Raw genomic sequence first — 27,912 nt, 5'->3', positions numbered from 1 at the left:
CTAGATAACTGAGCCTGATACGTCACATGCAGGGGATTCAGATTCAGAAAGAACAAACTTGCTCTGCTCACAGACGTCACCACCACAAGAGAGGCTGGAGGAGAAGGCGACTGTTCCTCGGATGACACGCAGCCGCAGGAGTCAGGACCAAAGGGATGACAACGTGATAATGCTCTAAAAAAATACTGGGACAATCTGCAGTGCACGCCGGAGATCTGACGGAGCTATTCAGGAATGTCGGCAATGCGCGCATGAAACCAAAATGAAGCGCAAAAGCGAGAGGAGGCGACCCGAGTCGAGAAAAAAGCGCTGTGCTGCTCACAGCTCAGAGGCGGAGCCAAAGTGTGATATTTACATTGGCATAACAGGTAAGAGAGAGACTGCGGAACGAACCCAATGACCACCAGCAGCAAGGATATACTGATAGTGCACACCCGGCCGCACACCGCGAATGCATTTTTAGTTAAGATCGTATTTCATATTTGTATTCATTTTCGTTTATTTTTGTATAAATATATTGGTTGACCTAAAATGGCGACACCATCTGTCCCCTATCGTCGGTGCAGTCAGAACCAGGACCTGGCTTTGCGTCATTTACTACCTTCCGCAGTCTGTAGTGTAGAACAAAATACAAAATGGTCGGAGGTTTATAATTTTGTAAAAACATATTTTCTTATGCGTTTGATCTGAAAGTGAATCGCGTTATTTTAGTCATATTAATATATCCACTGTATGGATTGGTGAGAGATAGTTGTGGCTTGTGGACCCATCGGATGATCGGTAAGAGATGGTGAGGAAGGGCTGAGCTCGCTCGGTGTCATATTTGTCCTCCCGAGGGAGCATCAACAGAACTTTCTCTTGTAGTCTCATGTCTGCAGGCTGAAGCAGCAGCTGAAAGGATTTCTGAAAGGGAGGTTCATAGAAGTAAAGCGCATGCTGTCATTGGTCCATTCATTGTCCTAGCAACCGCTTGGGCAACGTTCCCAGAGCCTATCATATGTCTCCTGTGCAGAACTTTAAATTGTAAGGCACAGGGCGAAGCTTGATTGACAGGCAAACCCTGCAACGGGGTAGCGCCCTCGATCTCCCGCAACCAATGGCGTTACACTTAACAGTTTGATACTAGTTGCAGGGGGTGGGCTTTGACAGAGTTCGTTTTTTTAGCCGAGTGCGCAATATCGCAATCGCACAGCCCCCTCCCTGCCCTCCTCCGACGCTGCTGCTCTGCAACTTTCTCCTTGTTAAGTCGATCGCGTTTAACGTTTTGATTTGTTCAAAGTTTCTATTTTACGTTTTAGTAAAAGCTATTTTGAGCGTGCAATTTTCGGGTTTTTAATCGTTGTGTGCGCACTTTCATGAGGAAAAACAAGCAGGCATTGCATTACAAGACAGCATGTTGAAAACTGCGTCCAAGATGACCGTTGACGAGATGATCTCATTTAAAAGTGTCGAATTCATCAAAGGTAAGTTGTTGCCCAAACATGAAGTTGAATTTTTAACAAAATGAACACCGTCGGTCCTGGGATAAGTCATGTGGGTTGTGCTTTTTAGATGTAGAGAACCATGTGTGTGTGTGTGTGTGTGTGTGAGTGATCATTGATTGCCTCCTGATTCCGTGTTTTCCAGATAAACTCTGTTTCGCCTTACTAAAGCTGAAGATAAAAAGCACAGCAGAGCGACATTGTTTCTGCATAGATGATGAGCTGGCATATGAAAAGTAAGTTGAGAGTCCCATTCCAGATGTATAGTTATGGAACATGCTGTTTTGTTTTGTGTATAAGATTATTATCGTTATGATTGATTAGTGTATGTGCGATTAGTGTGATTAGTGTATGTGCATTGCTGCCTTTGTGTTGTGACGTTTGTCTCATGTTTGACAGACAGCAGTGAAAAGGGCGGACAATGCTTAATAACACGCTTTGTGTTTAGCGCATCTGATCTGACACCTACACCTCCAGAACACTGTCTGGAACTGGTTTGATCACTTTTATGTAGCAACAAAAATAAGGGGAAACAATCGAATTAAAACTTACTAACAGATTGCTCATAACTTCAAGACAGAATCACTTTTTACTCGGATCTCTTATTTATATATATATATATATATATATATATATATATATATATATATATATATATATATATATATATATAAATGTATTACACAAATCTATAAGAATTTAACGACTTAATTTAATGCTACTGTATTACTTTAGGTACTATATGAGTTTTGATTTGGTGTTGGCAGAATTACAAATATCCACATTAAAACATCCATAATAAAAGAAAACAAACCAAGTGAATATACAATAGTTGTCATTGCTGCAGTAGCAGTTTCAGGTCCTGTGGGACAGAAAATGCTGTTTCAATGAACTCGTGTTGAAGGTGGATACGGCATAGGATATGAATGACCTTTTGTACCCAGTATTTATGCCTGTGATACAACAATGTCCTCTAATCTTTCAGCTTTTTTGGCTTGTTTCAGCTGACCCAATATTCCAGGTGTTTTCCAAAATATAGTCTTTACCCCCCTATCTTTTTTTTCTTTCTTTTTTTTACTACAATACAAGTATAAGGTCCCATAAAGTTACAAAATGACAGCCTATCAGGGGCGCTGGTGGCCGAGTAGTTAAGGAGCATACCAGATGGGCTCTAATGGCTAATGCTGTGATACCCAGACTGGGCGGACCTTTGCTGCATGGTATATGTTTAAGGAAAAGCCACACTGACCACCCCCCCTCTCTCTCTCCCCCCCCCCCCCCCCCCCCCCCCACACAGCTTCTATGCGGACTTTGGCCCCCTTAACCTGGCTATGTTTTATCGCTTCTGTTGCAAGCTCACAAAGAAGCTCAAGGTAAAGAAACCTGCACTTATTTGCATGCAGGGAAAGGGAGGACGACGGGACAGTCCAGGAACTTCAATAGTCATAGCAGTCAATCTGACAATAGATTGTGACAGACAAAAAATAAATTAAATTAATTTATGTACACAAGTTTACATTGTTTAATGGAAGGAATCTGCACACTCACTGTATTTTCATTTGTTGGTACAGTCCATTACACATGCCAAGAAGAAGATCATATTTTATACCTGTGGAGACCAAAAGAAGCAAGCCAATGCTGCCTACCTCATTGGCTCATATGCAGTAAGTATTGTGCACCTAAGGTCTGTGTGGTAAATTATCACAGACAGATTTGTATTCAGAACAACCAAGAGAAATGTGTTAAACAGGTGACTTGCGTTTGAAGGTAATGCATCTTCATATGATGCCAGAGGAGGCTTACAGTCTGCTGGTGTACAGGAACTACGCATACCTTCCATTCAGGTAACCAAACCAAACACACTAACACAGATTCTGGCGAGGATATTAAGAAAGAGAAAAGGCACTTAGAACAGCCACACTGGGAATGATTGTCAAGATTTGTTTTGTGTTTTTCACAGAGATGCATCATTTGGAACCTGCATGTACAACCTGAACATTCTGGATTGTCTACGTGCTGTCCACAAGGTATAGCATTTGGGTTACAAAGTTAACTTAATATATTAAAAAAATAGGTATATCATGCTTCTAACTCTCAATAAACATTTCTCCAAGGCTCTGCAGTTTGGCTGGCTTGACTTCTCCAACTTTGATGTAGAGGAATATGAACACTATGAGGTATGAAACGAAGACTTTTGATAAAAGTTTTTTGTGTAGCGTTAGGTAAGGGTATTTGTTTTAACCTTTTTGTACATTTTTATTGCTGCAGAGAGCAGAAAATGGAGATTTCAACTGGATCATTCCTGGAAAGTTCCTTGCTTTCAGTGGGCCTCACCCAAAAAGCAAAATTGAGAATGGTGAGTTAAACAAACATGCATTGGCTGTTGCTACTGCTTAACTTTACAACTTTATTTGTCATTGCATTTTCTAATGTAATTTACCTACGTGCAGACTACAAATACAGTATGTGTTCAGTCTCTGAATGGATAAAATTGGCATTTTTGTCTGCAAAATGTTGAATTATATTATATGTCTGTTCCTCAAGGGTACCCTCTCCATGCTCCCGAGGCATACTTCCCTTACTTCAAGAAACACAATATCACCACTATCATTCGTCTCAACAAGAAGATGTACGACGCCAGACGTTTCACAGACTCAGGATTTGAGCACCACGACCTCTTCTTTGTAGATGGAAGCACACCAAGTGACGCCATCGTCAGGAAGTTTCTCAACATCTGTGAAAATGCAGAAGGAGCCATTGCCGTCCACTGTAAAGGTGAGAATCGTCCAGCAAAACTTACCTAACCAATCCCTACCCACTATTGGTCTGATAAATGGTCTCCATCAGAGCTTTTTCCACCAAATAAACACTTATAGGTTGTGGCATTAAAATCTGCTTTATTATAATTTCCCCTTTCATCTTCAACCAAGCATAATTTCCCCCTCTTTCATCTTCAACCAAGCATAAGACACAAATGTCATTTGTTCCCTTGAGATTTGTTTATGGTTTCCAGGTGTACATTGCATTCACAAATGAACTGGTTCCATTTGTACACACTCAGAGTTGCGTTCAGGAAAGCAGCAGCAAAGAAATATGTGTTTCTATTTAACTACGGGTTCTCATAGTAGGCCTAGTGATTAATGAGTTATGTCCTTGCGGGTGTGGACAGATGGGGGTCATCCCTATGTTCCCCAGGTTCTATGTTCCCCACTTACCTTAGGGTTAGTGTTAGGTTTCTGGTATAAGACTTCAGTGTTTTGTACTATACAATTGTATGTATAAGTACAGAACAAAGAATGTTTGTTTTTGCCATCTGTGATGAAGAGTCTGAGCAATTAAGTTTTAGTTTATTTTATGTGTTAATTTTTAGTTGGCTAAGACTAGATAGCCTAGGCAGGCCTAAAGTTCAATGGATTGTTCAAAGACTGAGCTTAAATCAGAATTTGCTACTAAAAGTAACACTAAGACTAAGTTGCTAAAATACTTTTAGTCTTACTAGAATTACTAAAATTACTAGGTTAGGTTTAGGTTTATCCTAAGTGGGGAACAAAGAACCTTTTTTTGCATGGTGGGGAACATAGAACCTGGGAAACATGGGTACGTTCCCGACAGATGGCGGATCTAGACTATATTTCAGAGAAATAATGAAATCGGGCTGATCGCAGCTAGATGATACATTTTTACATGAGGATTCATGTGACATCAGAGCTCCTCTGCACATCTATAGTATGCATTGGATGTTTGAAACCCTCTTGGAGATGGTATACTACTGTAAGTGAAAGCAGACTGGCAGTGGCAATGTCAGACTCAATTTGCCCTCTCATGTCCTAGTATGTTAAATCACCTGCTGCACTGGTAAACCTTTTCCAAGATGCGTGAAACATCTCAGGGACTGTTTATAGGACGATCTCTGTCGATAAACAGTTGTAAACAACTACATCTGTGTTTCCAGCTGGCCTGGGGCGAACCGGCACTCTGATTGGCTGCTATATGATGAAGCATTACTGCCTGACTGCTGCAGAAGCCATCGCATGGATTAGAATCTGCCGACCAGGATCCGTCATCGGGCCTCAGCAGAACTTTGTCGAGGAGTAAGTCTTTGTTTAAGTTCTAACGGCTCATGATCTTTTGTTTATGACTCATGGCCAGCTCATTGCACTGCCAATTTCTTCTTCCTATTACCGTGAAATTGTTAGACGTGGATGGCTACTGACTTCAGAGTTTTGGCATGGAAACAAGGGGGATTTTACAGTGTGGTCGGTTCTAAAGCCTGATTTACACTGGCAGCCAAATCTAGCCTGAATCAGACTTGAGTCACATTCAGAGGTGGTTTCAAATCTAATTTAAATCCGATCTGAGGAGGTCTGTCTATCTGAATGCAACAACCAGATGAAGTGACCCAAGTCACATATCACACTGTCCAAACATGACTTGCAGCGCGACTTGCGTTGAGTTGTTAAAATCAGTCTGAATGCACAGATCGGATCTGGTCACTTGCAAACGGTAGTGTGAATGACCGGGGGGAAAAGATCGGATTTGAGAAAAAAAATCGGATTTGACTTTATGTGACTGCAGTCTAAAGTCGACCTAATTGTGTCTGACAGCAAGCAGAACAATATGTGGGCAGAAGGAGACGTGTTCCGGGAGAAGACGATGAACGAGCCGGAGAACGGCAAGATGGCGGTCACCAGGATCCTGTCCGGGGTCGACGACATCACCATCAACGGGAACAACAAGAACAACACACCCCAGAAGGAGGAAGCAGAGCTGGTGAGTTCTGAGAGAGAGATCCTGCTCTTCTGACTACCATGAGTATGGTTTCTTCTTCACATGACTTCCACGAGCAGTAACTAAAGCTATTGAATGACTCATCGGTCCTTGCCCTTTGTGTCTGTGTTGTATTGGATAATGTTCAGTACAACGATGAAGAAGAGAGGAATGGTCTAACACAAGGGGACAAACTGCGGGCCCTGAAGAGCAAGAGGCAGTCCAGATCATCCACAGGCTCGCTGTCGTAAGTATCCAAGCTGCTTACAAATTGCCAACATGAGTCATTACTTTGGCTTGTTCAGTACATTGAAATAAGGGACCCCTCTATTATTTTTATTTCCCTATAAGGCATATAACAATTCTTTGGTTGATATTGATTTAAAAAAACAAATTGGTTTGTGAAAACCCAAAGAGGTTATGTAATGCTACTCCAATCTGTTCTTTCTTTTGTGGCACAGTTTGAATTATAGGATTCATGCATACTTTTATTTTGTCATTCTTTCACCATTGCCTCCGTCCACAATATGCTTCTTTAGAGTTCTTTTAGTTCAGTGTAGCTATAGACATTGTTTTTGGCGTGGCTACTTTCCTTTACTTATTTACGTAAAGTATTCTATATATACCTCTATAGTCCTGCGTATATACCTGTAAGTCATAGGAGGGGAGAATCAATTTGGATTCTTTTTTATTTTAATAACTGAATTAAAAGCTCACATTGTGATGCATTGTGAGCTTGTTGACAGCTATTTATTTTTAATAATCTTGAACATTTTTAGAGCAAGGAGTGGAAGACAAACTCACTTGGAGAGTTGGATGGAGGTTGTCTTTGCTGATGTACAATGAAGATGCCTTTTGTCAAATACTGGACTTACAAAAGCCATACTTATCTGAACATCTCAACGTTATGGCCGCATTTATTTCCCTGGCAACTTTGATTCGAAGAGGGGAAACTATTTGTAAAAACTGTAAAACTACTTTACATACAATATATCGCACAACTTAAAATCATAAGCTGTGTCCGTTCAGCAAAATCTGTAAGGGTGATGTGGACAAAAAAGATTTACTTACTACCGGTATGTAAATCATTCTACACAGCCTGCTGTGTAGTGTGGCAACCATACCAACAGGGGGCACTGTATTGCAATTATGACTATGAAGTTAGACACTTTGTGGCATGAATCATACCATTGCATGACTGAAAACAGAGGAACCACTAAGAATGTAATTATGTCCCTGTTCAAACAGTCATGTCAAAGCAGAACTGTGCCCAGATCACTTGTACCTGAGTGAATTCAACTATTGACCATTTTGCACTTAATTCTGTGGATGGTTAAGGTGCCTCTGCCTGTGTACCTACATGGCTTTGGCTTTTGTTATCCCATGTCAGGCAGGCGGTAGTGTTCTGCTGCAATCTCATGGGTACGGTGTGGCCGGTGTGTTGCCTGCCTTTCAAAAGATAGCAGACAGAGGCAGAGAGAGTGGGGCAGAGGGGAGAGAGCGAGAGAGAGAGAGGATATGAGGTTTTGTATGATGGAGGTAAGTGCATGTCACTTCCTTACTAACTGACATCCTCTTCCTGTAGACCGGTTGCTATGCCAGTGAATGGTATGGCTAACGGTATGGCCGATTGCCTTTCTTTTGGCGTGTCGGTCTGTGGTGTAACGCCTGATTTATGCTTCGTCGCATGACCATGTCGCTTGACGAGATAGACTTTCCATTAAAAAGCTTGTCGCAACAAGTCATGACACATTTGCTGTTTTGTTTGTTCAGTTGACACGGTTGTCGGACGAAGTATAAATCAGCCCTAAGGCGGATATGCAGTCAATGGATGCACCTGACCATATGACATGACTTGGGCACATCTTGCGCTATGGGCCACTATTTGACACGGGCTGAGTTGCTCTGTTCTGATATCGACGCATATCTGCTGATTTAAAGGAAAGCACTCCGGTTCACCTGCACCTGCACTAGCTGGTCAACTGATCACGGCTCCAAAGCGAGATCTTGATCAGTTGACTAACATGATTTAGTGCTTGGCTGGCCTGGCACACTGCTGACTTGGCACTTCCCATGAGAACAACACTCGGAAGAGAAACGTTTGATTTTTGTAGCTCTTGGTCGACTATAGGTACGTACGTAGTCGTCGGTTTTAGTAGCCATAATGTGCTTGTCAAATGTATTGTATCTGTATGTGCACATAGGTTTTAACTGTAGTAGGCTTATCCTTCTAGACACAACACAGGTGTTGGTGGCTTTATGTGGCATTGTTCAAAGATGGCATGACAAATAACTCCAAGCCCTTTTAAAATTCTAACCCCAGTTTGAGTGGCCCAAGTTATTTTCTGCTAAAGAGACTAGAGAGAGAGAGAGGGAGGGAGGGAGGGAGGGAGGGATAAAAAAAATGGGTCCCTCAACCTCAATTGTCAGGGAGGTCAGGTTTGTTTGCATACATCAGACCCAAAGACCTTATCAGCATACTAGATAACACAAACATCCAACTCCACCATCTGGCTCCAGTGTTTATTTTATGTTATGTAAAGTGCTGAATGCATGCTGAACACACAGTGGCAGTATGTTTGACCTCTTCCCTTCTTGCATGGCAACAAGCATGAAAACTTTTGAGACATGCATGAGTGACGAATATGCCTGTTTTCAATTTGTGCAAACATGGCAGTGTTCAGCATTCATTCATCGCCTGGTTTCCCATTGCATCTGTGACTCCCATCACATGCTTTGTTTCCTCTCACACACTTATATCTCCATGGACACTATCAACCAAATAAACTATTTTAATAATTCTCAAGGGTGTAATTAATAGTGAATCTCTCTAGTTACATTCTGATCAACTGCATTCGTGTCCGGGTAGCTCATTCGGTAGAGCTCTCACCTTTGGACCAACTCGGCGTATGAGTAGCACGACTTGGGTGCAGCAAGTCGTGCGGTAAGTACTGGGAGCTGATGGTAGGTGTGGCGCTCCACCTCAGCATCCATCTCCCAGGGGTCTAGCGCATTGTAACGGGGACAGACTCCATCTCCCAGGGGTCTAGCGCATTGTAACGGGGATAGACTCCTGCCTGCGTGTTACCGGCTGATACCGACATCCGACAATAAGCCATTCCCGAACCTACTTGCTTAGGCATCTCTTGCCTCTCCTTCCTTTTTGTTGTACTTTTATTTAATTTTTCTCTATTGTCTTTTGCTTTTATTGTTTGGATGTGTCCTTTTCAGATGGCTGGTAGCCATGGCTCTCATCCCTGTTATGTGTACCCTTGCCCTGTGGAGGACTATGTATGGCTTTCCCTTCTTCCAGCCTGCATTTCTGTAGTTGTTAGCATTTCGATGATCTCTGCTGCCCGACTGTGTCCCAAACCCCTATCCTGTTTCCTGCCCCTTGCCACTCCCTGACAATGCTGTAAGTGAGCTCCAAAACCATCCTCCCTCCCACAACTCTACAAACCCCAATACCCATCCCAACACTTGAGGGTGTTTTTGATTTGTTGGTGATTGCGTTTTCCGTACGTCCGTTATCAGCTAATCTCCGGCACCGTTGGCCCGATCCATGCCAAACTTTGCACACCCACTCCCTGGATGCCAAAGATGAACCTCTGCCCCAAATATTCCTCAACGGCCTGTTATTATTTATTTTTTGTGTGAATCAGTTTTAGAAACGGCACAATGTTTTCTCCCTGTGGCACATCACAGTCCTGACATTACCATTGTCCCACACTCACTGTTTAAGAGAAGAGTATGCCTCAGACGATTTGGACTGAGACCTGCAGCGGCCCTGATGTGCAAATCGGTTGTCCGACCTGGGCATAGGGGCGAAACAACTCTTGACTTAGCTGGTTCCCTCTGAAGTTTCCCTCAGGATAACTTTCTGATACTTTCAGACAATTGATGTGATCACTTGGGTCTGTACTGATCTGCGGCACCTCCTGGCTTTCCCTGTTGCATATAGCTTCACTTTACATCCACTGTCTGCTGCAGCTGCACAAATTACTCCACTGCATTTTGAACTATAAATCTAAGTCTAATATAATAGTTTGGTTCTGTGGCTGCTTACTGCCTCTCTGTACACAGAATATATTCTCAGTCTCCGCCCAGAATATATTCATGCCTCCCTCATCGCTGTCTCCTCCCCTTTCCCTTGTTTTGTGTCTTTACAGACAGGAAGAGAACAAGATTCACACCAGGTCATCATCACAGTCTCCTCGGTAAGTAAAGTGTGTGTTCTAGTTGTGCTACAGTGCACACAGAGTCAAGGTTTTCTTCAAGCTAAACATGCTCTCTGCTTGATCCCTGTCACAGGACCATCCTGCAGTCCAGTGGGCAGAGCTGTAAGGCTAGCGTGAACCCCTCGGCTCTGTCTGACCACTCGGACAGCAGAAAGCGGACCAGAACCTCACTGCCAGCAAACGGAGTAGTGGGCAGGTTAGTGGGGTTGGCTCGTCACACTACAAACATTAATCTACCACACCCAGAGATCTGCTGTTGGGATGGGTAGCACAACTAAATGTAGCAATTTGATTCAGTCCCCCATGGTTCTTTGTGTATTCAATTATCGGAATGTAATAGAAAATATAATTCATTACAAAAGTTTAAGTGGAGTGAGAAGCTATAGCCACTCATGGAACCTGTTTTCTTTTTAACAAAATTAATTCCTTCCTTCTCCCAGTTCCCTTTGTCACACCAGGCTAGCCAAGTCCCTAGGCAACTTGCATGTAGTGGCCAATGACAGTGACCCGCTATGTTGTGAGCCATGCGTCGACCATAGACTCGCAACCAACACAATCAACCTAAACATGGTACACGCCCATCAGCAGGCAAGCTCTCTTCAGACCCCATGTGGAGTCCTACTTTTTTAAACTATTCTGTTGTCAATCAAAAACGGGAGTAATGTGCTCAATACTAGGTGCTACGTCATCTGCTGACACATCATTCTGTACTACTGTCTGGTTGCTAGATTTTTCTCTACCGGTCCCTATTCTCCTCAACGGCTTCTTGCATGTCGTTTCTGACGAGGTGATTCTGGAGTATGATTGGCTATAGCTTCTCTGGTCTCTGCTTTCCTCACTTTCCTCACCGTGTCTTTCTGCCTTGAGATAATGGCTGCTTAGTGACTGTGTCCTCTGTTGGCACTAATCGGATAACCATGTCCATTTCCCTCTTTCTTCCTTTGTATGTATGTTTATTCTCAGACACACTGTGTCCAGAGGACGAAAAGCTTGCTCCCCTTTGCACTCGATGCGCTTTTCCAGGCTCTGGTATCTACCTCTTCTATTCTTCCCATTTCCACCGTCTGTCTTTCACTCATTGCCTCTTTTATGTGTCATAATAAATTTGCTTTGCTATCTTGAAAATGTCTTTGCAACATCAGGTTTTATAGACTAATATATATAGGATGTTTATTTTATAGTAATTGTCTCATTTGTCCTTGCAGCCACTCCATACCCACAGCTAGAGCACCTCTACTTCGTTGAATGGAATGGACGACGGAATATGCTGAGGAAATTCTTCAATTTTATTTTACCCAAATTCAAAGGAATTGATTGGAATACATTTCAATCTTATGTTTAGTTCATTGTGAATCATGGGATTATGTTTAAGAAATGATTTTCTGTTTTTAAATTCAAGTTATAATCAACATGTACAGCCAGATTGACAATTCTTTTGTTTTAATGGTTATTTAATACAGCGTCATGCAACAATTTCATAGCTTAATCATTGCCTTGTTGTTTCTATACTTGTTGATGCATGCGTTCGTAATCCTCAGATTGATTCTGAACTGTCAAACCGTCACGTCAATATGTGAATTTTCTCAAACGGCAAGCTTCTAGTCCCTGAGGGGCATGTTAAGTTTAAATAATGTTTTGATGTTAAATTCCGCGAAGCTTTAGCTGAGCTTCATGGTCGTACATTATGAATGCACTTTCCACTGCAATTTTCATGCCACTGATTGCATCCAATGTTGTTGCAGTACCGCGTGCATCTTTTATTTTTTTCTGCACCGCTACTAATAGCTCATATAACATGTTTGTATTTGTCCATTTCTTGTGGAGCTTATTTCTCTTTAGCTGCTGTATTTTGAAACTGTAAATAGACGACTCATTTGATATACAGAAGTTTGTATTTTGTAAATATTTTGTACTACATGTTGGAATGAATCATGTTATCAAATAGAGATCTGTGCTCGTCAGGGCCATAATTAATAGCCTACCTACAGTATGTTCATAATGCACTAAACATCTGCTCAGAGCACATGTAAACAAGACTTTTTAATTAAAACATACTGTACTACCCTTGTTTGGTTTGTGGTACAGTTCGTTCTCATGTATGATTTCAAGATGTATTTTCAGACATGGGGCTCAATGAATGGCCCCATAGCATAGATTGGTGACCACCTCATTATGCAAAAAAGTGCACTTGCTCAGATTTTATTTCAGAACCCAATAACTTGTACTACTGGTTGGAGTGTGCTGGAATTGACCGTTCATGCTTGCTCTCATCCAAATGGGTAAGGTTTTAACAGGCTATTTTAAAGTAAGCAATCTTCACTTGTGACCTTGTAGATCAGTTTTGGAAAAAAATTCACTCATCTTCAGATAGTCTGTTGCCCAATACACCAGTAAGACGCGCAAACGCGGGAAGCGAACGCAGCTCGTACATATTTGGGTTCTTTTAAGTCTCATGTCACCATGACCATATAAGGAGTCCCCAAAGCAGCTATACGTCCAAATATGGAGTGTGTTGCATCAATCACAAACAAATCACTCAGCTCCATATATGGGCACAAAGGGGGGACACACGCACAGACAGACATGATCTGCTAGGTCTCATAGTAAGTGCTCACTGCATTAGCAAAGACAATGTTTGAACCACTGCCATAGCACACCCAAACTTTGATTTCCTATGAGTACAGAAGGACATTAGCCTTAATTACAATGGAGTGACCATGAGCACATTAAAGTTGACCCATACTCATTGAAGTAAATACTGTACCCAACATGTTCCGAACATTGATATAAAATAGACAAGTCTGGATCAGCAAGATCTAGCAACAGTGAGATTTGAGTACTTGGAGTGACTATTTGCATGGAATTGTGAATTTTGGATGCCATGCCCATTTGCCCAACGCATGGAATTCAATGGACCAAACCACACCAAAGGGTCAAGACTGTTTTAGCATTAACTCCTTGCAACCGTTTGAACCCAAGGAGTTGCATGGTGACCCTTGGTTAAGGTTTAAGATCTCCATATATGGAGCTGACCCGTTCCGACATTCCATATCTTGATCTGACCTCATCACACCCTGTACACTCAAGATACGCTCCATATGGCCAGTGCACGCGACGTTGCCCTTTATGGCGAAGTCGCTTCTCGCCCTCAGGCGTCTTACTCCAAAGGCTATGCAACAGTAACCAGCCAGTCAGACACTCTAGTCCAAATTGACTTTCATTCTAATGACCTGAAAACCCCAAATTATGAAGGTCTTGTCCTTACACATTCAGTCCAATGACTCCAAGCGGTCTTGTCAGAAAAAGGTTGAGAGGATGATGCCAGGAGAGATTACCCTTTAAAGGCAAACCTGAAGATTTTCACCCTACTACTAGTTAAAACAAAAGAATCACACCCGTGTGAACTGAGTGGTGCAACTCCCTCCTCTCTCTCTCATTAGCAGGCAACAGTGCAGCACTATCTCTCCGTTTCTGGCACAACAGCGCCCCTACTGGTACTAATAGTCATTCTGGTGCTCATGGCCACATACATAGGTGAACAGTAACACGGACATTGCTGTTCCTTGGAGTGGTTGAACCACTCAAAAATAGAGGGTATGCCCATGCACAAAGTGATTAGCAAAGAGAGTTTAACATCAGGACTTTTCTGTTTGGACATATGAGCGGAAGGTTTTGCATTCAGTTGTTCCCGCATAACTTCCAGGTATGATGTCAAATAACAAGGGGTGAGAAAAAGACCAGCAATTGTAACATTTGCAGTATGGTTTATTCTCAGGTCAAATAAACATTGCTTTCAGTGGGACAGTGAAAATGTACAATAAAACCCAGCAAACATTGACATGCACAAAACAAATGCAATGCTTGATGTACAACCCTTTTGTTTTTTTTACACCAGTGAGAGGAGAGAAATGTCCCACAGAGCCAAACGTCCATTTATCTTCCTGCTCCTAGAGCTGGGAAGTCCTCTGGGTCATCTGGGTTTGGAGCCACTTCAGTCTGGAACTAAAAACAAGACATTAAGGCCGAGTTATACTTTGTTGTGATCCAAAAATTGCAGTGTACAAGTTCACAACACATCATGTTATAAGGTTAGACTAAACTCTACTCTTTATTTATTTTATTTGGGCACTCAGGTGTTCCCGCATAACTTCCGGGTATGATGATGTCACAGGCCTATCGATTCAGTGAATTTATCATACATGGGTGGTGGACTTGTTTTATGTTCTGCAAGCCTTCAGAAAAAGGAAGAGACATCCAATATACAGTGACATTGAGAACATACCATCAAGGGCCTCCTGGTTTCAGGTTTCTCCGTAGGACTGACTGGTTTCTCCCTGGTATCCCGTCCTCTGCCTCGTGTAGGGCGTTTCAGGCTGCCAAAATTGATGTCCAGGCAGGAAGTGATGTCATTTGCCTTGCGCACATAGTATGTTTCCTCCTCTTCCTCAATGTACTCCAGAGACGCCTTATTCTGTAGACAGAGGTTGGAGAGGAATTGAGAGAAATGCAGTCAATTCAAGGAAAATAAAATGCAACGAGGCAGAAACCCGAGGCATCTGACAGAAGGTTGGTTGGCTAAGTGGCTGTCAATGCCCTTTCCATATTGTATGGTATGGTAGAAAACCAGTTGTGAATTTTACTCAAATCCCCATTACATTTCCACAGGCCTGTTGATAGGCTAGTTCACTTCACAACAGTCACCTATTCCCTCATCAACTTAAATGAGTGAATCCACAGGTAGGGTAAAAAGCTACTGCTGCACTCCTCTCTGGACTGAGTGAGACTGACAATATTCTTTGCACTGGCTCGAATAACTGGTGGAATACACCTGCTCTGTGACATCAAATCACTGATCATCACTGGGTGTAGTCATAAATTCAGCAAGAGCAGTACAGCAGCGCCATCAAGTGATTCAACATTTAGCTTTTAATCACTTTTCACTAATTTGACTAATTTAAATAACACTATCAAGTAGCTGATCGTACAAGCTCAGTGTAATGAGTTGTACATCTATTTTCTAAACGATTTAAAAAAAATTGCCTATAATCCCAAGGTGATGCCAATGATCTCTGCTCCTTTTCCCATGAAATGGGAAACACATTCTCACCTCCACATGCTTGGACTGATGTATGACTGTAGCTTTGGAGGGGACCTTGTCCGCCATGCGTAGGTTTAACTCCACCTTGGGGCGACTCATTTCCTGCTGGGCTTTCCACTCATCCAGACCCATTGTCGGCCTATCAGAAAGTGGGACAGATCACTCGCATTTTGTCACGCTTTTCCATTTCACAAGTACTTGATTAATCACTTAGCTTCATTTTCCACAGCAGATAGAACAAAATGCTCAAGTTAAAGGGATAGTTCAGATTTCTTTTTACTTAAGCTGTATGAAATACTTGCCAATAATATAGTGGTTGCAACTGTATTAATTGATTGCCCGAGTCCTGTGGTGAGAGTTCTGCTCTGGTTTTGGTGGAATATTAAGTAGTTCCAGTTTTGTGGGGGGCACTGGGGGCCACGCATTCAAAGTCAATTAATTCATAAAACTAACTTAATTTATATTGTTGACCCATTTCTAAAATATTAGTGCAACTTTAGTTAATTTTTTACCCCTCTATCACATGGAACTATGTTTTTTATGTCCATATCACTACACCCCAAAAATAGAATGTGATACATGGGTCAAAGTTGAACTATCCCTTTACAGCTAGTGCTTCTGTAAACAATTATTCAACCAGTACAGTTAAAAAATAAAGTTTCTCAGATCAAACTGGTCATGTTGCCTTGTTCATGTTGCCTTGCGGTATCGCTACAGCTGCTTGTTTGGAACCTTGGCACAGGTTACTGTGTACCAGTACTAGTCTTTTTGGTATCCCCCCTAAAGGAAAGAAATTGTGTTCTTGCACCACTTTTTGCCATAAGTGTTTATTTGCATACTGAATACAAAGGTCATATTGACCATTTTCACATGGAAGGTATGATCAACCCCACAGTTGAGCATGATATGGCCCATTTTCACCTAAAATGTTATAAGCCGCTTTCTCATGGGAAATATCCAGGGAATCGTTTTTATCAAAACGATCCGTTCTCCATGTTTTGTTTGCTTATGAGCAATTTCATGGAAGTTCGACCAGTGAATATTTCCAACTCAAATGCTAATAAAAAGACGGAATGAAACTGGATTCTCTCCAAACACATCGGGAGGAGAGGCTCCACTCGTCGACAATAGAAGCGTAATCAACACGTCCTCTCACTGAATGTAAATTACACACACACACCATACCCCCCCCCGGCATAAAGCCTGTTGCATGTCCGATTCTACTGAGCCGAATATTGTGTTCATATGAGACATTCAAAATCCCACCTGGGTTGTGCTTATAACTACGCCCGCTTCTGTGACCAACGCGGAAGTGCCTCTTGGCCTCTCGTCTCCAACAGCTGCGGACTAGACCTAAATATATTGCCCTTTAGGCATTCATAACTTACAGGGATTCTGGTGGTTGGTAGTCCTTGGGTTGAGGGTCCTCAGGTTTGGCTGTAGCATCTGATGTCACCTCTGATGTAACCTCCATCAACTCACTTTTAAAAGATAACAAAACAATGTCTTAGTCACCCCGCTCCCATGACCTTATACAAAAGGTCATCACGTCATTGGTGAAGGTCAACTTACCCAGCAGTGTCTCCAACAGGACCCCAGTTATAAGGTCCTCTGCCTCCTCTCTTGTCCTCCGGGGATTTGCCCCTGTAATTACAATCAAAACGAAAACAAAACAAACTGCAGTTCAGAAATATTATTCACGGTACTTTGCCTGTAAATGTGTAAATTACCCTATGGCCCCGTTTAGACTGCAGTCAAATCCAATTTATTTCTCAAATGCAATCTTTAGGACTGACTGTTCACACTGTTATTCGCAAGTGATCAGATCTGTGTGTTTAGACAAGACTGATTTAAACAACCCAGAGCCTCCCTGCACAACCTATCCGTTTCAGTAGCAGTGCTAATGACGCAATTCATGAAAACATGCATGAAAACAGTGGAAAAGGTTTTGTCGCCATTTCTTCCGTAAAATACTGCTATCGTTTTGTTTTCATGATTACCCTAAATCAATTCTCACTCTCCAATGACATCAGTGGCGCTTGGCTCTTGCTGCAAGTGCATTTTGGACAGTTGGATATGCGACTTGATTGAGTCGTTAGATTGTTCAGACATTTTTTGAAAGATTTGAATCGCATTTGAAACCACATGTGGCTCAAGTCCGATTTGAAAATAAAATTTAAAAATCTGATTCCATGTGACTTTTTCTGTTCAAACATCATAAAACAAATCAGTTCCAATCTGGATATGGCATTTAATGATAAATCTAGACTGGATGTGGCTGCCATTCTAAACAGGGCCTATGAGACAAGGAACCACATTGCATTCAGCAACCACACTGCATGTAGACAACCCTGTGAGACAAGACAAGAAAGAACGACACTGCGAGGAAAATTAGGCCTTACGTTCCACTGTGCCGATCAAATTCTCTCTTGCCCCTCGGGTTAAAGTCTTCTGAATTCCTGGGGTATGCACCTCTTCCTCCACCTCTCCCTGCGTATCCCCCTCGGCCTCTGCGATCAAAGTCTGCATCATAGGATGATCTTAGGACAAATTACATCAGAATTATTTTCAGCCCACTAATAGTGACCCTGAGAGATGAGGGAGGCATTTCTTATTAGAATAGAAATGTATCGATTACGCAGTTTCCTAGACCAGCTGAAGCTGGGGTTCATTTTAAAGCACACATTGGACTTTGGGGGCTCCATAGCCTAAGAGTTAATACATCAACCATACACCATGTAAAATTAAATAATAAATATAGGGGTGTGTCAACTGCATTTGTAAATGCATACCTTTGAATGGAATACTCCTTTGGGAGGTCTTCTTGGTTTGGCTCCCTGAAACCGCCCTGTCGCCTGCTGAGGTCCCTCACCTCCCTCAAAACAGGACGGTCCATGACTCCCTGGGGCTCCACTGCTGCATTGCCAGTCAAATTATTCACCACTCCACCACGTGGTTTCGGCTTACGGCCTATAGCAAATAATTACAATAATTTATAAATCAAGACTACAGTTAAGCACAGTGCCGGCCTGAGACAACTGAGATTTTTGCCCACAGCTATGGGGATGCTCACACATTATTTTGAAGTGAGGTGAGCTGAGTTTAGCCTTATGCAGTGTGCTGGGCTTACTGGCACTGTTCTGGAGCATGTCGTCCTCAAAATTTGCAAGAAACGGTGCTTAAATGGCTCGTTCAAATAGAGTGATGAAAATAATTTAAGTCGTCCATCCCAGCCATGACCCAAAATTGCATTATAAAACAAAATGCCAGATAGATGCCAAGAGGAGTTAACTGTCACTGACCAGTCACCAGCCTAGCAGCTAGGCCCTAGCCGAGTGGAATAGTATGAGAGTGGCGACACTAGCGTTGACTCCAGTCCACTCCAATGGAATGCGGAAGTGCTCATTCTATCTCAATGGGATAGTTCCAATGTTTGGAACTATAGCACATGGGCACCCGCTTTGCGGTGAGATCAAAGCGTGTGACCACTCTCTTACTATTCCACTCGGGGGGCCTAGCCCAGAGATTGCACTGAACTGGGCATGCTCAGGGGCCAGGGCTCAAACGAGCTGAGGGCAGAGCCATAGAGTAAGACATTGAGAGGGCAGAAAACAGCCTGGTCACGTGGTTCATAGCCTCAAATCCCGGAAATCGAGAAGTTTTTAATTACAGGGAGGGAAAAAAACGTGGTTCAGGACAGTACTCAAGCCCATAGAATCCAATGCATTGCGTAAACTTCCGGTGTCCCTTGGGACAAACCAATATGTCAAAGAGCCTATCCCCATTAAGATTCAAGACTTTATTGCCATGTCAACAGAGTTGATTGGAATTTTGTTAAAAACAGACATACATTAAGTGAACAGAGTTGTCATAACTTATCTGTGGTCTTACTCTATGGCTAAATCATAGAGAAAGCATTGACCACACAATATACACATTACTGGTGGTTTTAGATTGTGATTTGCCAGATTACACATTACAAGACTATCAGTGTGATCCACGCCGTCTCTATGTATTGTGCATAGAGGGTATGCGCATGCATAGCTCTGGTTCATAGCCTTCCTGCTTCGATTCTGCGAAGCAGGAAGGCTATGAACCAGAGCTAGCGCATGCATAAAGTGAATGGCAGAGTGGCAAAGTGAATTTAATGTCGTTTAAAGTCATTTCATGCAATCAAATAGGACTTTTGTTGGAATGTATGGGCTGTCAAGGCCAGAAATTAAGTTTTTTTATATAACTTCCGGATATGATGATGATTGATGTCACGAAAGAAAGAGATTGCCTACTACAGTTACCTGCCGGGGGCCCTTGATTCGTCCTATCAATCGGAAGGCAAAACCCTCTCGACTCTCTCTGTCCGGGTTTCTTCTGTTTAACAGCGCTCTTCTTCAGTTCCTCTTTCTTCTTTTCTTTCTCACTTTCGGCTTCATTGATCAAGTCGAAGGGGTCAGCAAACTCAGCATCATCATCCAGAAGCTCCCCAAATCTGTTCGCCACAACACAACCATAGGCGTCTGGTAGCATCGTCGCTATGTGTATCATCAATGCCGCCTCAGTTCTACAGTTTATGCTATAGAAACATTAATTCGTATCTTTAACGTACAGATTCAAATCACAACCGAAACGCTACAATCAACACCCGCCACCCGGCAGCAAACGCTGTTTGATTGTTGAGATTTTTAAACGTTTGCACGTGTGGGGGTGGCGATGAAATACCACGCCCCTTACTCAATATTCATTAGCTCTTGGGACTGTTGCATGATCTGACAGATTGAATACTTTTTGCAAAAAGAAGCACAGCATGCAATCATACAGAGATGCTCGCTTAAATAACGATGATAAGTTATTATTATTAAACATGGGTCTTCAGTCATAAAATGTTTAAATTGTAAACTTGTTGAATACATTATTTAGGTACTTGGGTTATAATAATAATAATAATAATAGTCCAAAGGGTGCTGAAACAACAGGTCTGGGAATGCCCCTATATGGACCTTTTTTATTATTACTGACGTTTGTGCAGGGCCGGCTGGTAGGGCGTAAAATGTGTGCTAATTCCTCTGATTGAATTCCTTAATTTTCGGGGCCTGTTGAGAACTCTAGTTTTCGCTGACTTTGGGCCCGTCTAGAGTTTGAATGGACAGGTATCAGTCAAAAGGGAGACATCGAAGAGGAAGGAAGGGTGGGGCTGGATCAACATGTGGAATGTCAGAGAAGGTCAGCTCCATATATGGAAATCTAAGGGTTTGATGAGGTCAGATCAAAATGTTGTACGTGAAGTCAGATGTAGAGTTGCTGGCCGGCTCCATATATGCAGATCTAGGTGATGATCCAGTCTTCTCCATGATTGGCTATCCAGTGTTCATAATGGTAAATGGAGACGGCCATATATGGAGCGTGTCACAAGGCGTGACAGACTGACTGACACGAGGTGTGACTGACATGAAATTCAGGTTTTCATAGTAAACTGCGACCTATCTGTTGTGAAAGTTTACAATACAATGGGTAGTAGGCCCTCTAGAGGCAATAGTGCTTCAAAGCACGGCCTAGAATAGATGTCTGATATAGGCCTGCCCCTAGACCTATGTTTAGTATAACCTATTATTCTAGTACTTGCCAGCCCATAGAGCCCCATTGTGAACCCGGACATGTTGGGTGCGTTTGGTAAAAGGGGCCCTGAACACACTGGTGTGCGTGCTCTCTTGTCGTTCGTTTATTCAGTGCACTTCGAAAATCCAGTGCGCTGCGCACCGGGTGTGCCGAGTGCCCACACTGAGCGACCCTACCCTGAAGCTGGGGTTGTCTGTGACGTCACCGCCGCCCACCACACTCAACAAACTGACCACATTCCCGGTGAGCATTTCCGAACGCACCCGTTGAGTACACCAAGGTTTTATGTTAGAAATGTTGAGTATGGGTCCCCAGCATGTAGAAATTGCCAGATGCTAACTTGCATATGTTGAGCAATTTTCATAATTGGCATAATATACAGTAACAAATAACAACATTTAGACAATTCAAAATGTCATCATGCTTTATATGTAGCATGTGATGTGTCAAACTAGGGGGTTTTCATGATGCTGAATTCATTCCAAGCATTAGTTTTGCAAAAAAAAAAAGAAGCCCAATGAGTCTCTACAGCTCCACTTCCCAGGCTGAATTAGGGGCCCAGCACGTCCCTGTTTATACTACTACTACTACTACTACTAAGAAGAAGAAGAATTTAAATTAGCCTATAAGCCTACATAAATCTAGAGCCAAGATGGAAGAAAAACTTCAGATTTCAGTGGTGTTTGGCCTGTTTGTGTTAGTCCTAATTTTGTGCTATATAATAGGCTACACTACATTTGAGTCATATTTTAAATGACAGAGAGGTGTGTGGGGGGGAGGTCATATTTCATATTCATATCAATTATTAGCTAATAACTCTCAAACCACATCCAATACCCTAAGATGCATAGTGTGTTGGCATATTTTCCACGTGAGCAACAGAGCAAGCTTTGTTTCAGCACTGCTTCCACCAGCAACATGATTACGTAACTTTGGCGCCTTTGAATCACAGTTTCCTTTCCCTTTAAATTGGCCAAAATGCAATAACATAAACAGACTTTTCGGCGCGGGAAAAAGACATCTGATCCGACTGCAGTGTAAAATTAACCGCCCTTTACTGTCGTTGGTTGTATTGTCACAGAACACGACTGTTCTTAATTTCTATTGGCCAGTTCTGGTATCAATGTACACTTGTACAGAGGCGCGCAGTGAGTATTTAAAGCTCATTGGGTGAGATGTATACACCCAGCACTGTTCACATCGTCCTGTCATTGGCTGCATAGCTGCCCCGGTGGGCGTTCTCGGCTCTGTGGCTCATGTAATAGGTGGTTTCCGACACATGTGGTTGGATCCCTCAAAACGATTTGTCGGTCAACTGCTCAGGCGCGATTTGCAACGCGGGACAACGTTTCAGAGAGCAGTGAGCACACACTTCACTTCATTGATAGATACATTTCACACACACAGGACAGTCAGGCAGCCTGAGCCCACGATCACACAAGCCACAAGGAACATCTGCTGGACACTTTGCAACAAAGACTGCTTACTGGATTTTTTTGGTCTCATTGGAAATGAAGGATATATTCACGCCCGACTAAAAAGCGACTTATTTTTCCTTTTCGGCTGGATTTTCAGCTAATAGAGTTTGAGTCTTCTGTTCCCCCTTTTTTATTTTTTACATCTGACAGTAGGAGTTGCTTTTAGTTCCAGTTATGGCTGACAATAAGCACCCACATGTTATTTTTTGTAACGACTCTCCTAAAAGAGTTTTAGTGTCTGTTATTAAGACTACTCCGATCAAGCCGAGGAAGACCGAAGTCCTGATGCCGACTAGTCCAGGGTTCAGTGACTTCATGGTGTACCCATGGAAGTGGGGAGAGAATGCCCACAATGTGACACTGAGCCCGGGGTCTGTAAACGGGGCATCGTCCCCTACTGGGACCAAGACAGCCAGTGAAACTGAAGCTGACATGACTCCCTCTTCACCTGACCAGATGAAGGTAGGCTAAGTCTACGTTTTAAATCTCGCAGCCATAAGTGAGCCTGAAGTGAAAACTTATTGCAGGTTCATGCTTTCCGAATGCTTTTTGAGTTTAATATTGAATGACTTATTATAGCAAGGTCACAGTGACGGTGTCACACTCAAACTCAACAACTAACAGATTTGTTACCGAATGCATGTATGGATCTTCTAGTTCTGATCATTGTGCTTCAGGCTAACGTCATTATATATCGGTGTGTAAAAAATAAGAAAGGGGATCATGCTTGCAGCCTGAACAGGCAATCTCTATAACCATGAGTTAAATATATTACACATAGAAATAGGATAGGTCTAGAATTATTTCGAATTAAGCTTGATAGGATGTCTTATAAAAATGTCATTTAAAAAACGCCCGCGCAGAAGGGCGTGACATGCTGTATTTAAACGCGAGGAGGGAATCTTTAAACCACCCCATACTCTTCCTGGTCCTGGAGCAGCTGCTCATACATGACGTCTAGTCGCGCGCCAAAAATGTAACCGGATGTGAATGAAATGAATATGCATGAACGATGTGTCCTAACAATGAATGTAGCCAATGTGAGCTCTATGGAGTGTACAGTGGTCACCTTATGAATAGCCATGTCTGCTATTAACCTTCCACGTTAATGATGATGATAATAATAAACAATAAAACTGATGAGGCCATAAATACAACCATTGGGAATATGTTATGTTCATTTGTTGCCGGTACTAGTAGTTATATACTGCAGTATACTTTCAGTAACAAAGAGACACTTTGACAATCATTTGACATTTATTTAATGATGCAGCCGCAGAGATTAAACCACACTTCTCTTCTTTCAGGATGGCATCTTAGAGTATAAGGATGGAATCCGCCGCGGCCGCCCGCGTGCTGACACGGTCCGAGAGCTGATCAACGAAGGGGAGACCTCCGCCAGCCACATCCGCTGTAACATCTGTAACCGGGTGTTCCCCAGAGAGAAGAGTCTGCAAGCCCACAAGAGAACACACACAGGTCAGAGAGAGCACAGGAGAGGGCACATTAGGGCAGCATTACCGTAGTGTCACTAGCAGTGGTGTAGTGATAATTATGTAGATTCTGTGACCCTGCCAGGTGTCTTATTGACAAGTCACCGAGAGGAAACCCTGAGGCCGAAAGCAGCTTTTTTTTGGTGAAGATATTTGGTTGCGACAGGAAAAAAGGAGCAGACCTGGAGTCCTAGGGGACTCTGGTCAACAAAGTATACTGTGTGTATATATATATATGGTGTAAGCAGGCTGTATATTACTTACAAATTGCAAACCTATATCTCTCTCAGGTGAGCGGCCCTATCTGTGTGACTACCCTGACTGTGGAAAGGCATTTGTCCAGAGCGGCCAGCTGAAAACTCACCAGCGGCTCCACACTGGAGAAAAACCCTTCGTCTGCTCTGAGAAGGGTGAGTCACTCTTGTAGATCAGCATTCAGCAGTCACCAGGACTCAGACTTGAAGGATGAAGGACACTAGGCTAATATATTTTGAGTTTTATTAATCAATGCAGTTAAAATTCCATCTGGGTATGCCTATTTGTTTGTGATAGTATCTAAATCCAATATCACACAATAAATACCCTATACCTGGCCTTGCTGCTGACATGTGGACTTCATTGTAGGATGTGGCAACCGCTTCACACATGCCAATCGACACTGTCCTAAGCACCCGTATTCCCGGCTGAAGAGGGAGGAGCCAAAAGACAGCCTGGGGAAGGCCCAGTCTGTGGACAATAAGGCTGTGGCAGAGTGGCTGGAAAAGTGAGTGAACACATTATTAGTTTTACTTTTTTGTCAGGTGTGGAGTCCTACCAGAAGTAGGCAAGTGTCTTGTTTTGGTTCCCAATAAATAGTTGCAGGAAGCAAGTGTACACAGCTATAATAACAAAATTAGAATAAGTAAGTGTTAAGTAATAGTAAGTGCTATTAGCATACTGCCATGCCCCAATATCATTAAATCTATAATCCTTTAATTTCGGTACAAGCTAATGTGCAGAGTTAATAATAATAATAATCTTTATTGTCCAGAAGGATATTCATCTTCACAGGTCTGTTCAACACCAACAACAAAAACAACACATAGTGCAGAAAAACATTACACCAAGACAATACAAAAACATGCTGTCCCCACAGTCGTGGTTAGTATTTATTTACAATATTAAATTACATATTTTCATGTCATTTTGATTCACTGGTGAAAGATCATGATGAAAACATCAGTGGACAGACAAAATTGGGGTAGCATACATTATAATGGCTTAGTCATAGCAGCATTATAATTGCGTAGAATGTAACATAATGTAATGCATGCATTTTAAATTGCTTACATTGTCATTTCTGTCCTTGCAGGTATTGGCAAACCCGTGAGCAGCGTGCCCCTGCACCCACAGCCACCAAGGGGAAACCCCAGAGCAAAGGCGGAGTTGAAGACCAAGAGCAGCAGGATCCCATGGGCTTCCTCCAGTCGGATGAGGAGGAGGAGGCGGCAGAAGAAGAAAAGGCCATCCAGGGGGGAGCTGCCAAGCGCCGTCTCCAAGAGCAACGGGAGCGTCTCCATGGCGCCATGGCGCTCATTGAGCTGGCCAACAATCTGTCTGCCTGAAGCCCCGCCCGATTCCCCGTCTAACCCAATTGCGCTTTCCTGCAAATATGATCTATAGGTAGAAACTCTGCTATGACGAAGATGACGAGGAGATAATAGGTTGTAGATCAGTGTTGATGGATAGCACCATCCTTTCCCTGCACGGCACCAGGACGCCACAAACTAAAGCACCTTACAGCTTCATGTTATCCTTTTATAGGCTGCTATGATCGTAGATTGATTATATGAAGAATGTCTTTCTCTTTCATTTGCCTTATGAAGGCAAAGAAAGAGTACCTTTTTTTGTTGTTTTGTTTTTTGTTTGCACTTTGGTTAAAACGAGTTTAAGACAAGTATGTGAGTGTGTACGAGAGAGGTGTTTTATATGACTGATGTGAATATTGCGTGTATATAATTATATGTATGGATTAAGCTAAGAGATCGAAACCGAATGAAACAGGGTGTGTTCAGACAGGATGTGTCAACTGGCATCTTTTGTCCTTTTCTGTGTTGAAACAAAACACGGAGTGACAGTGATGATAACCATGCATGTCCAGTAGTTTTACTCTCATCTATACATTTGTTTCACATAGGTGGTACTGGTAACTGCAGGTGGATCATGAAAGGAAGGGACCTAGAATGTGGTGTTTGCAGCTGTTGGACTTGGAATAAGCCATTGCAAGCCTAATCCAGAGGTCTAAAAATGCAAAGATTTCACCAAGCCTCCAACCTCACTCAAGAGCTACCCCAAGTGTCACACAGCTGTGACTGTAACCAAAATGACATAAACTGACAGTATGGGAGGCATTGGGAGCTGTATCTAGCATTTCCCCCAACTCACTTTAAGATAGCCTGTATGTAAGAACAAATAGGTCAGATGCTAGTAATAGGTTGAAACATTCTAAATAGCTGATTGGAACTTTTTGATATATTTCAAACATCTAACGTTCTTTTTGTTCTGTTGAGGCTGATTTCAAACTTTGCAAGAGGTCTTGCACACTCATGTGTGATGTTAAAGATACAGCTATCTTTTATATTAAAAGGTAACAGACCATTTTGCGATTTAGGCATTTTGCGGTGGTTTATGTTAAAGTAATCTCATTTCATCATGTTTCACTTATATAAGGTATTTATTTAAGTGTTGTTTTTTTCCTTTTAAGCTAACATTGTGTCTATGGTAGTTAAAAATGTGTAAAGTGTTCCATAGGTCTGTAAACAGCCAGCCTTGCACAGTTAACTTGTAAAGGTTAACTTCCAACTAAAAATAACTTTCAGTTTGTAAGATGTAGTTATCCAAGTGTCCTTTTGAGCTAACGTTCTAGTTACATAGGCTACCTGACATATCTTAGTTGACCCCAATACTGATGCAGTAGTCCCCAAGTCACAGCAACCTAGCACTTGTATCATCTAATGTTTTGCATCCATGGATTAAGCTTGCAATGGAACAAACATTGGTTGTTGTTTTGGGGGGGTTTTATTTTGCATGTTCAAGAAGGTGGCTCTTGTCTTTCATAAACAGAATATCTGCAGTGTTTGAGGGTTACTTTGACTATGAACACTACGTATTTAACACTGTAGGAAGTCTCTCATGACTGGCCAATTATTTAGGTTTAATTTATACTTTTCCTGTCTATCACTCTATGAAACAGATTTTAAACTGAAAGTCTGTTTTGTCAAGCAACATGATCAGTTGGAGGAAAAAGTTGCCCTTGCGGTATTGTAGGTTTGTGGTTTTATTATAGGAAGTGTGTGCAACATCTGACACCTTTTGTTTTTGAAATTATGTAGTTAATGTGGAACTGGAAGACAATTGAATTGTTGATAATCAAAACAAAATGATTTATTCTGCCCAAGAATAGTATATCTTAAAGTATCTAACCCTTTGTCTATTGGTTTGAAGAAAGTTTGGCATATAATATATATACAGTGTATTTGTTAGAATAGAGTGTGCACAATCTACCAATTTGAGATTGAGACTGTTATGGATTTCAGTCCCCCAACCCCAGTGCAGATCAACATTTTTCATTCATGTTTGTTGCATTTACAGTCTTGCTTGGTTCAGTAGAATTGTTACTACAGATTGTCAAATTATTCCGACAGGGCTCCACACTGTTTTATACTTGCTGGTTTTCAATAAACATTGTTCATTGATCATGACCCTGGA

General features: G+C 42.2%; 3 protein-coding genes across 7 annotated transcripts; 2 read left to right on the top strand and 1 right to left on the bottom strand.

Moving 5' to 3' along the window:
* Positions 1–24: 24 nt before the first annotated feature.
* Positions 25–12,550, top strand: cdc14b (cell division cycle 14B). 5 transcript variants are annotated; one of them, XM_080766152.1, is made up of 16 exons: positions 31–368; positions 1,627–1,717; positions 2,779–2,854; positions 3,053–3,145; positions 3,249–3,325; positions 3,442–3,508; positions 3,596–3,658; positions 3,750–3,837; positions 4,026–4,256; positions 5,434–5,572; positions 6,086–6,251; positions 6,398–6,495; positions 10,418–10,465; positions 10,560–10,682; positions 11,450–11,515; positions 11,692–12,550. In XM_080766152.1, the coding sequence occupies exons 1-16, from the start codon at positions 263–265 to the stop codon at positions 11,729–11,731; spliced, it is 1,572 nt and encodes a 523-aa protein (XP_080622278.1). In that variant the 5' UTR covers positions 31–262; the 3' UTR covers positions 11,732–12,550. The 5 variants fall into 5 exon arrangements, 4 of the variants coding, with proteins under 4 accessions (XP_080622278.1, XP_080622279.1, XP_080622276.1 ...); XM_080766150.1 differs by lacking the exon at positions 11,450–11,515 and adding an exon at positions 10,927–11,074 and having other exon boundaries at positions 40–368; XM_080766151.1 differs by lacking the exons at positions 31–368; positions 11,450–11,515 and adding exons at positions 382–1,463; positions 10,927–11,074.
* Positions 12,551–14,239: 1,689 nt separating this feature from the next.
* Positions 14,240–20,242, bottom strand: LOC308317159 (intracellular hyaluronan-binding protein 4.S-like). Its single transcript, XM_080765995.1, has 8 exons — positions 19,880–20,242; positions 18,377–18,554; positions 17,987–18,124; positions 17,157–17,228; positions 16,973–17,065; positions 15,594–15,723; positions 14,769–14,957; positions 14,240–14,488 (listed from the first exon to the last, which is right to left on the bottom strand). Exons 1-8 carry the CDS (start codon positions 20,124–20,126, stop codon positions 14,420–14,422), a joined length of 1,116 nt encoding a protein of 371 aa, XP_080622121.1. The 5' UTR covers positions 20,127–20,242; the 3' UTR covers positions 14,240–14,419.
* A 2,294-nt stretch (positions 20,243–22,536) lies between these two features.
* znf367 (zinc finger protein 367) lies at positions 22,537–27,778 on the top strand. The gene is made up of 5 exons (XM_080766856.1): positions 22,537–23,134; positions 23,980–24,151; positions 24,456–24,575; positions 24,790–24,928; positions 25,517–27,778. Exons 1-5 carry the CDS (start codon positions 22,847–22,849, stop codon positions 25,767–25,769), a joined length of 972 nt encoding a protein of 323 aa, XP_080622982.1. The 5' UTR covers positions 22,537–22,846; the 3' UTR covers positions 25,770–27,778.
* Positions 27,779–27,912: the final 134 nt, after the last annotated feature.

This window comes from Protomyctophum bolini (assembly GCF_963924005.1).
Source record: "Protomyctophum bolini genome assembly, chromosome: 6".
Lineage (NCBI taxonomy): Eukaryota > Metazoa > Chordata > Actinopteri > Myctophiformes > Myctophidae > Protomyctophum > Protomyctophum bolini.
Note: the sequence above shows the minus strand (reverse complement) of the source record. Positions and strands in the feature narration are given on the sequence as shown.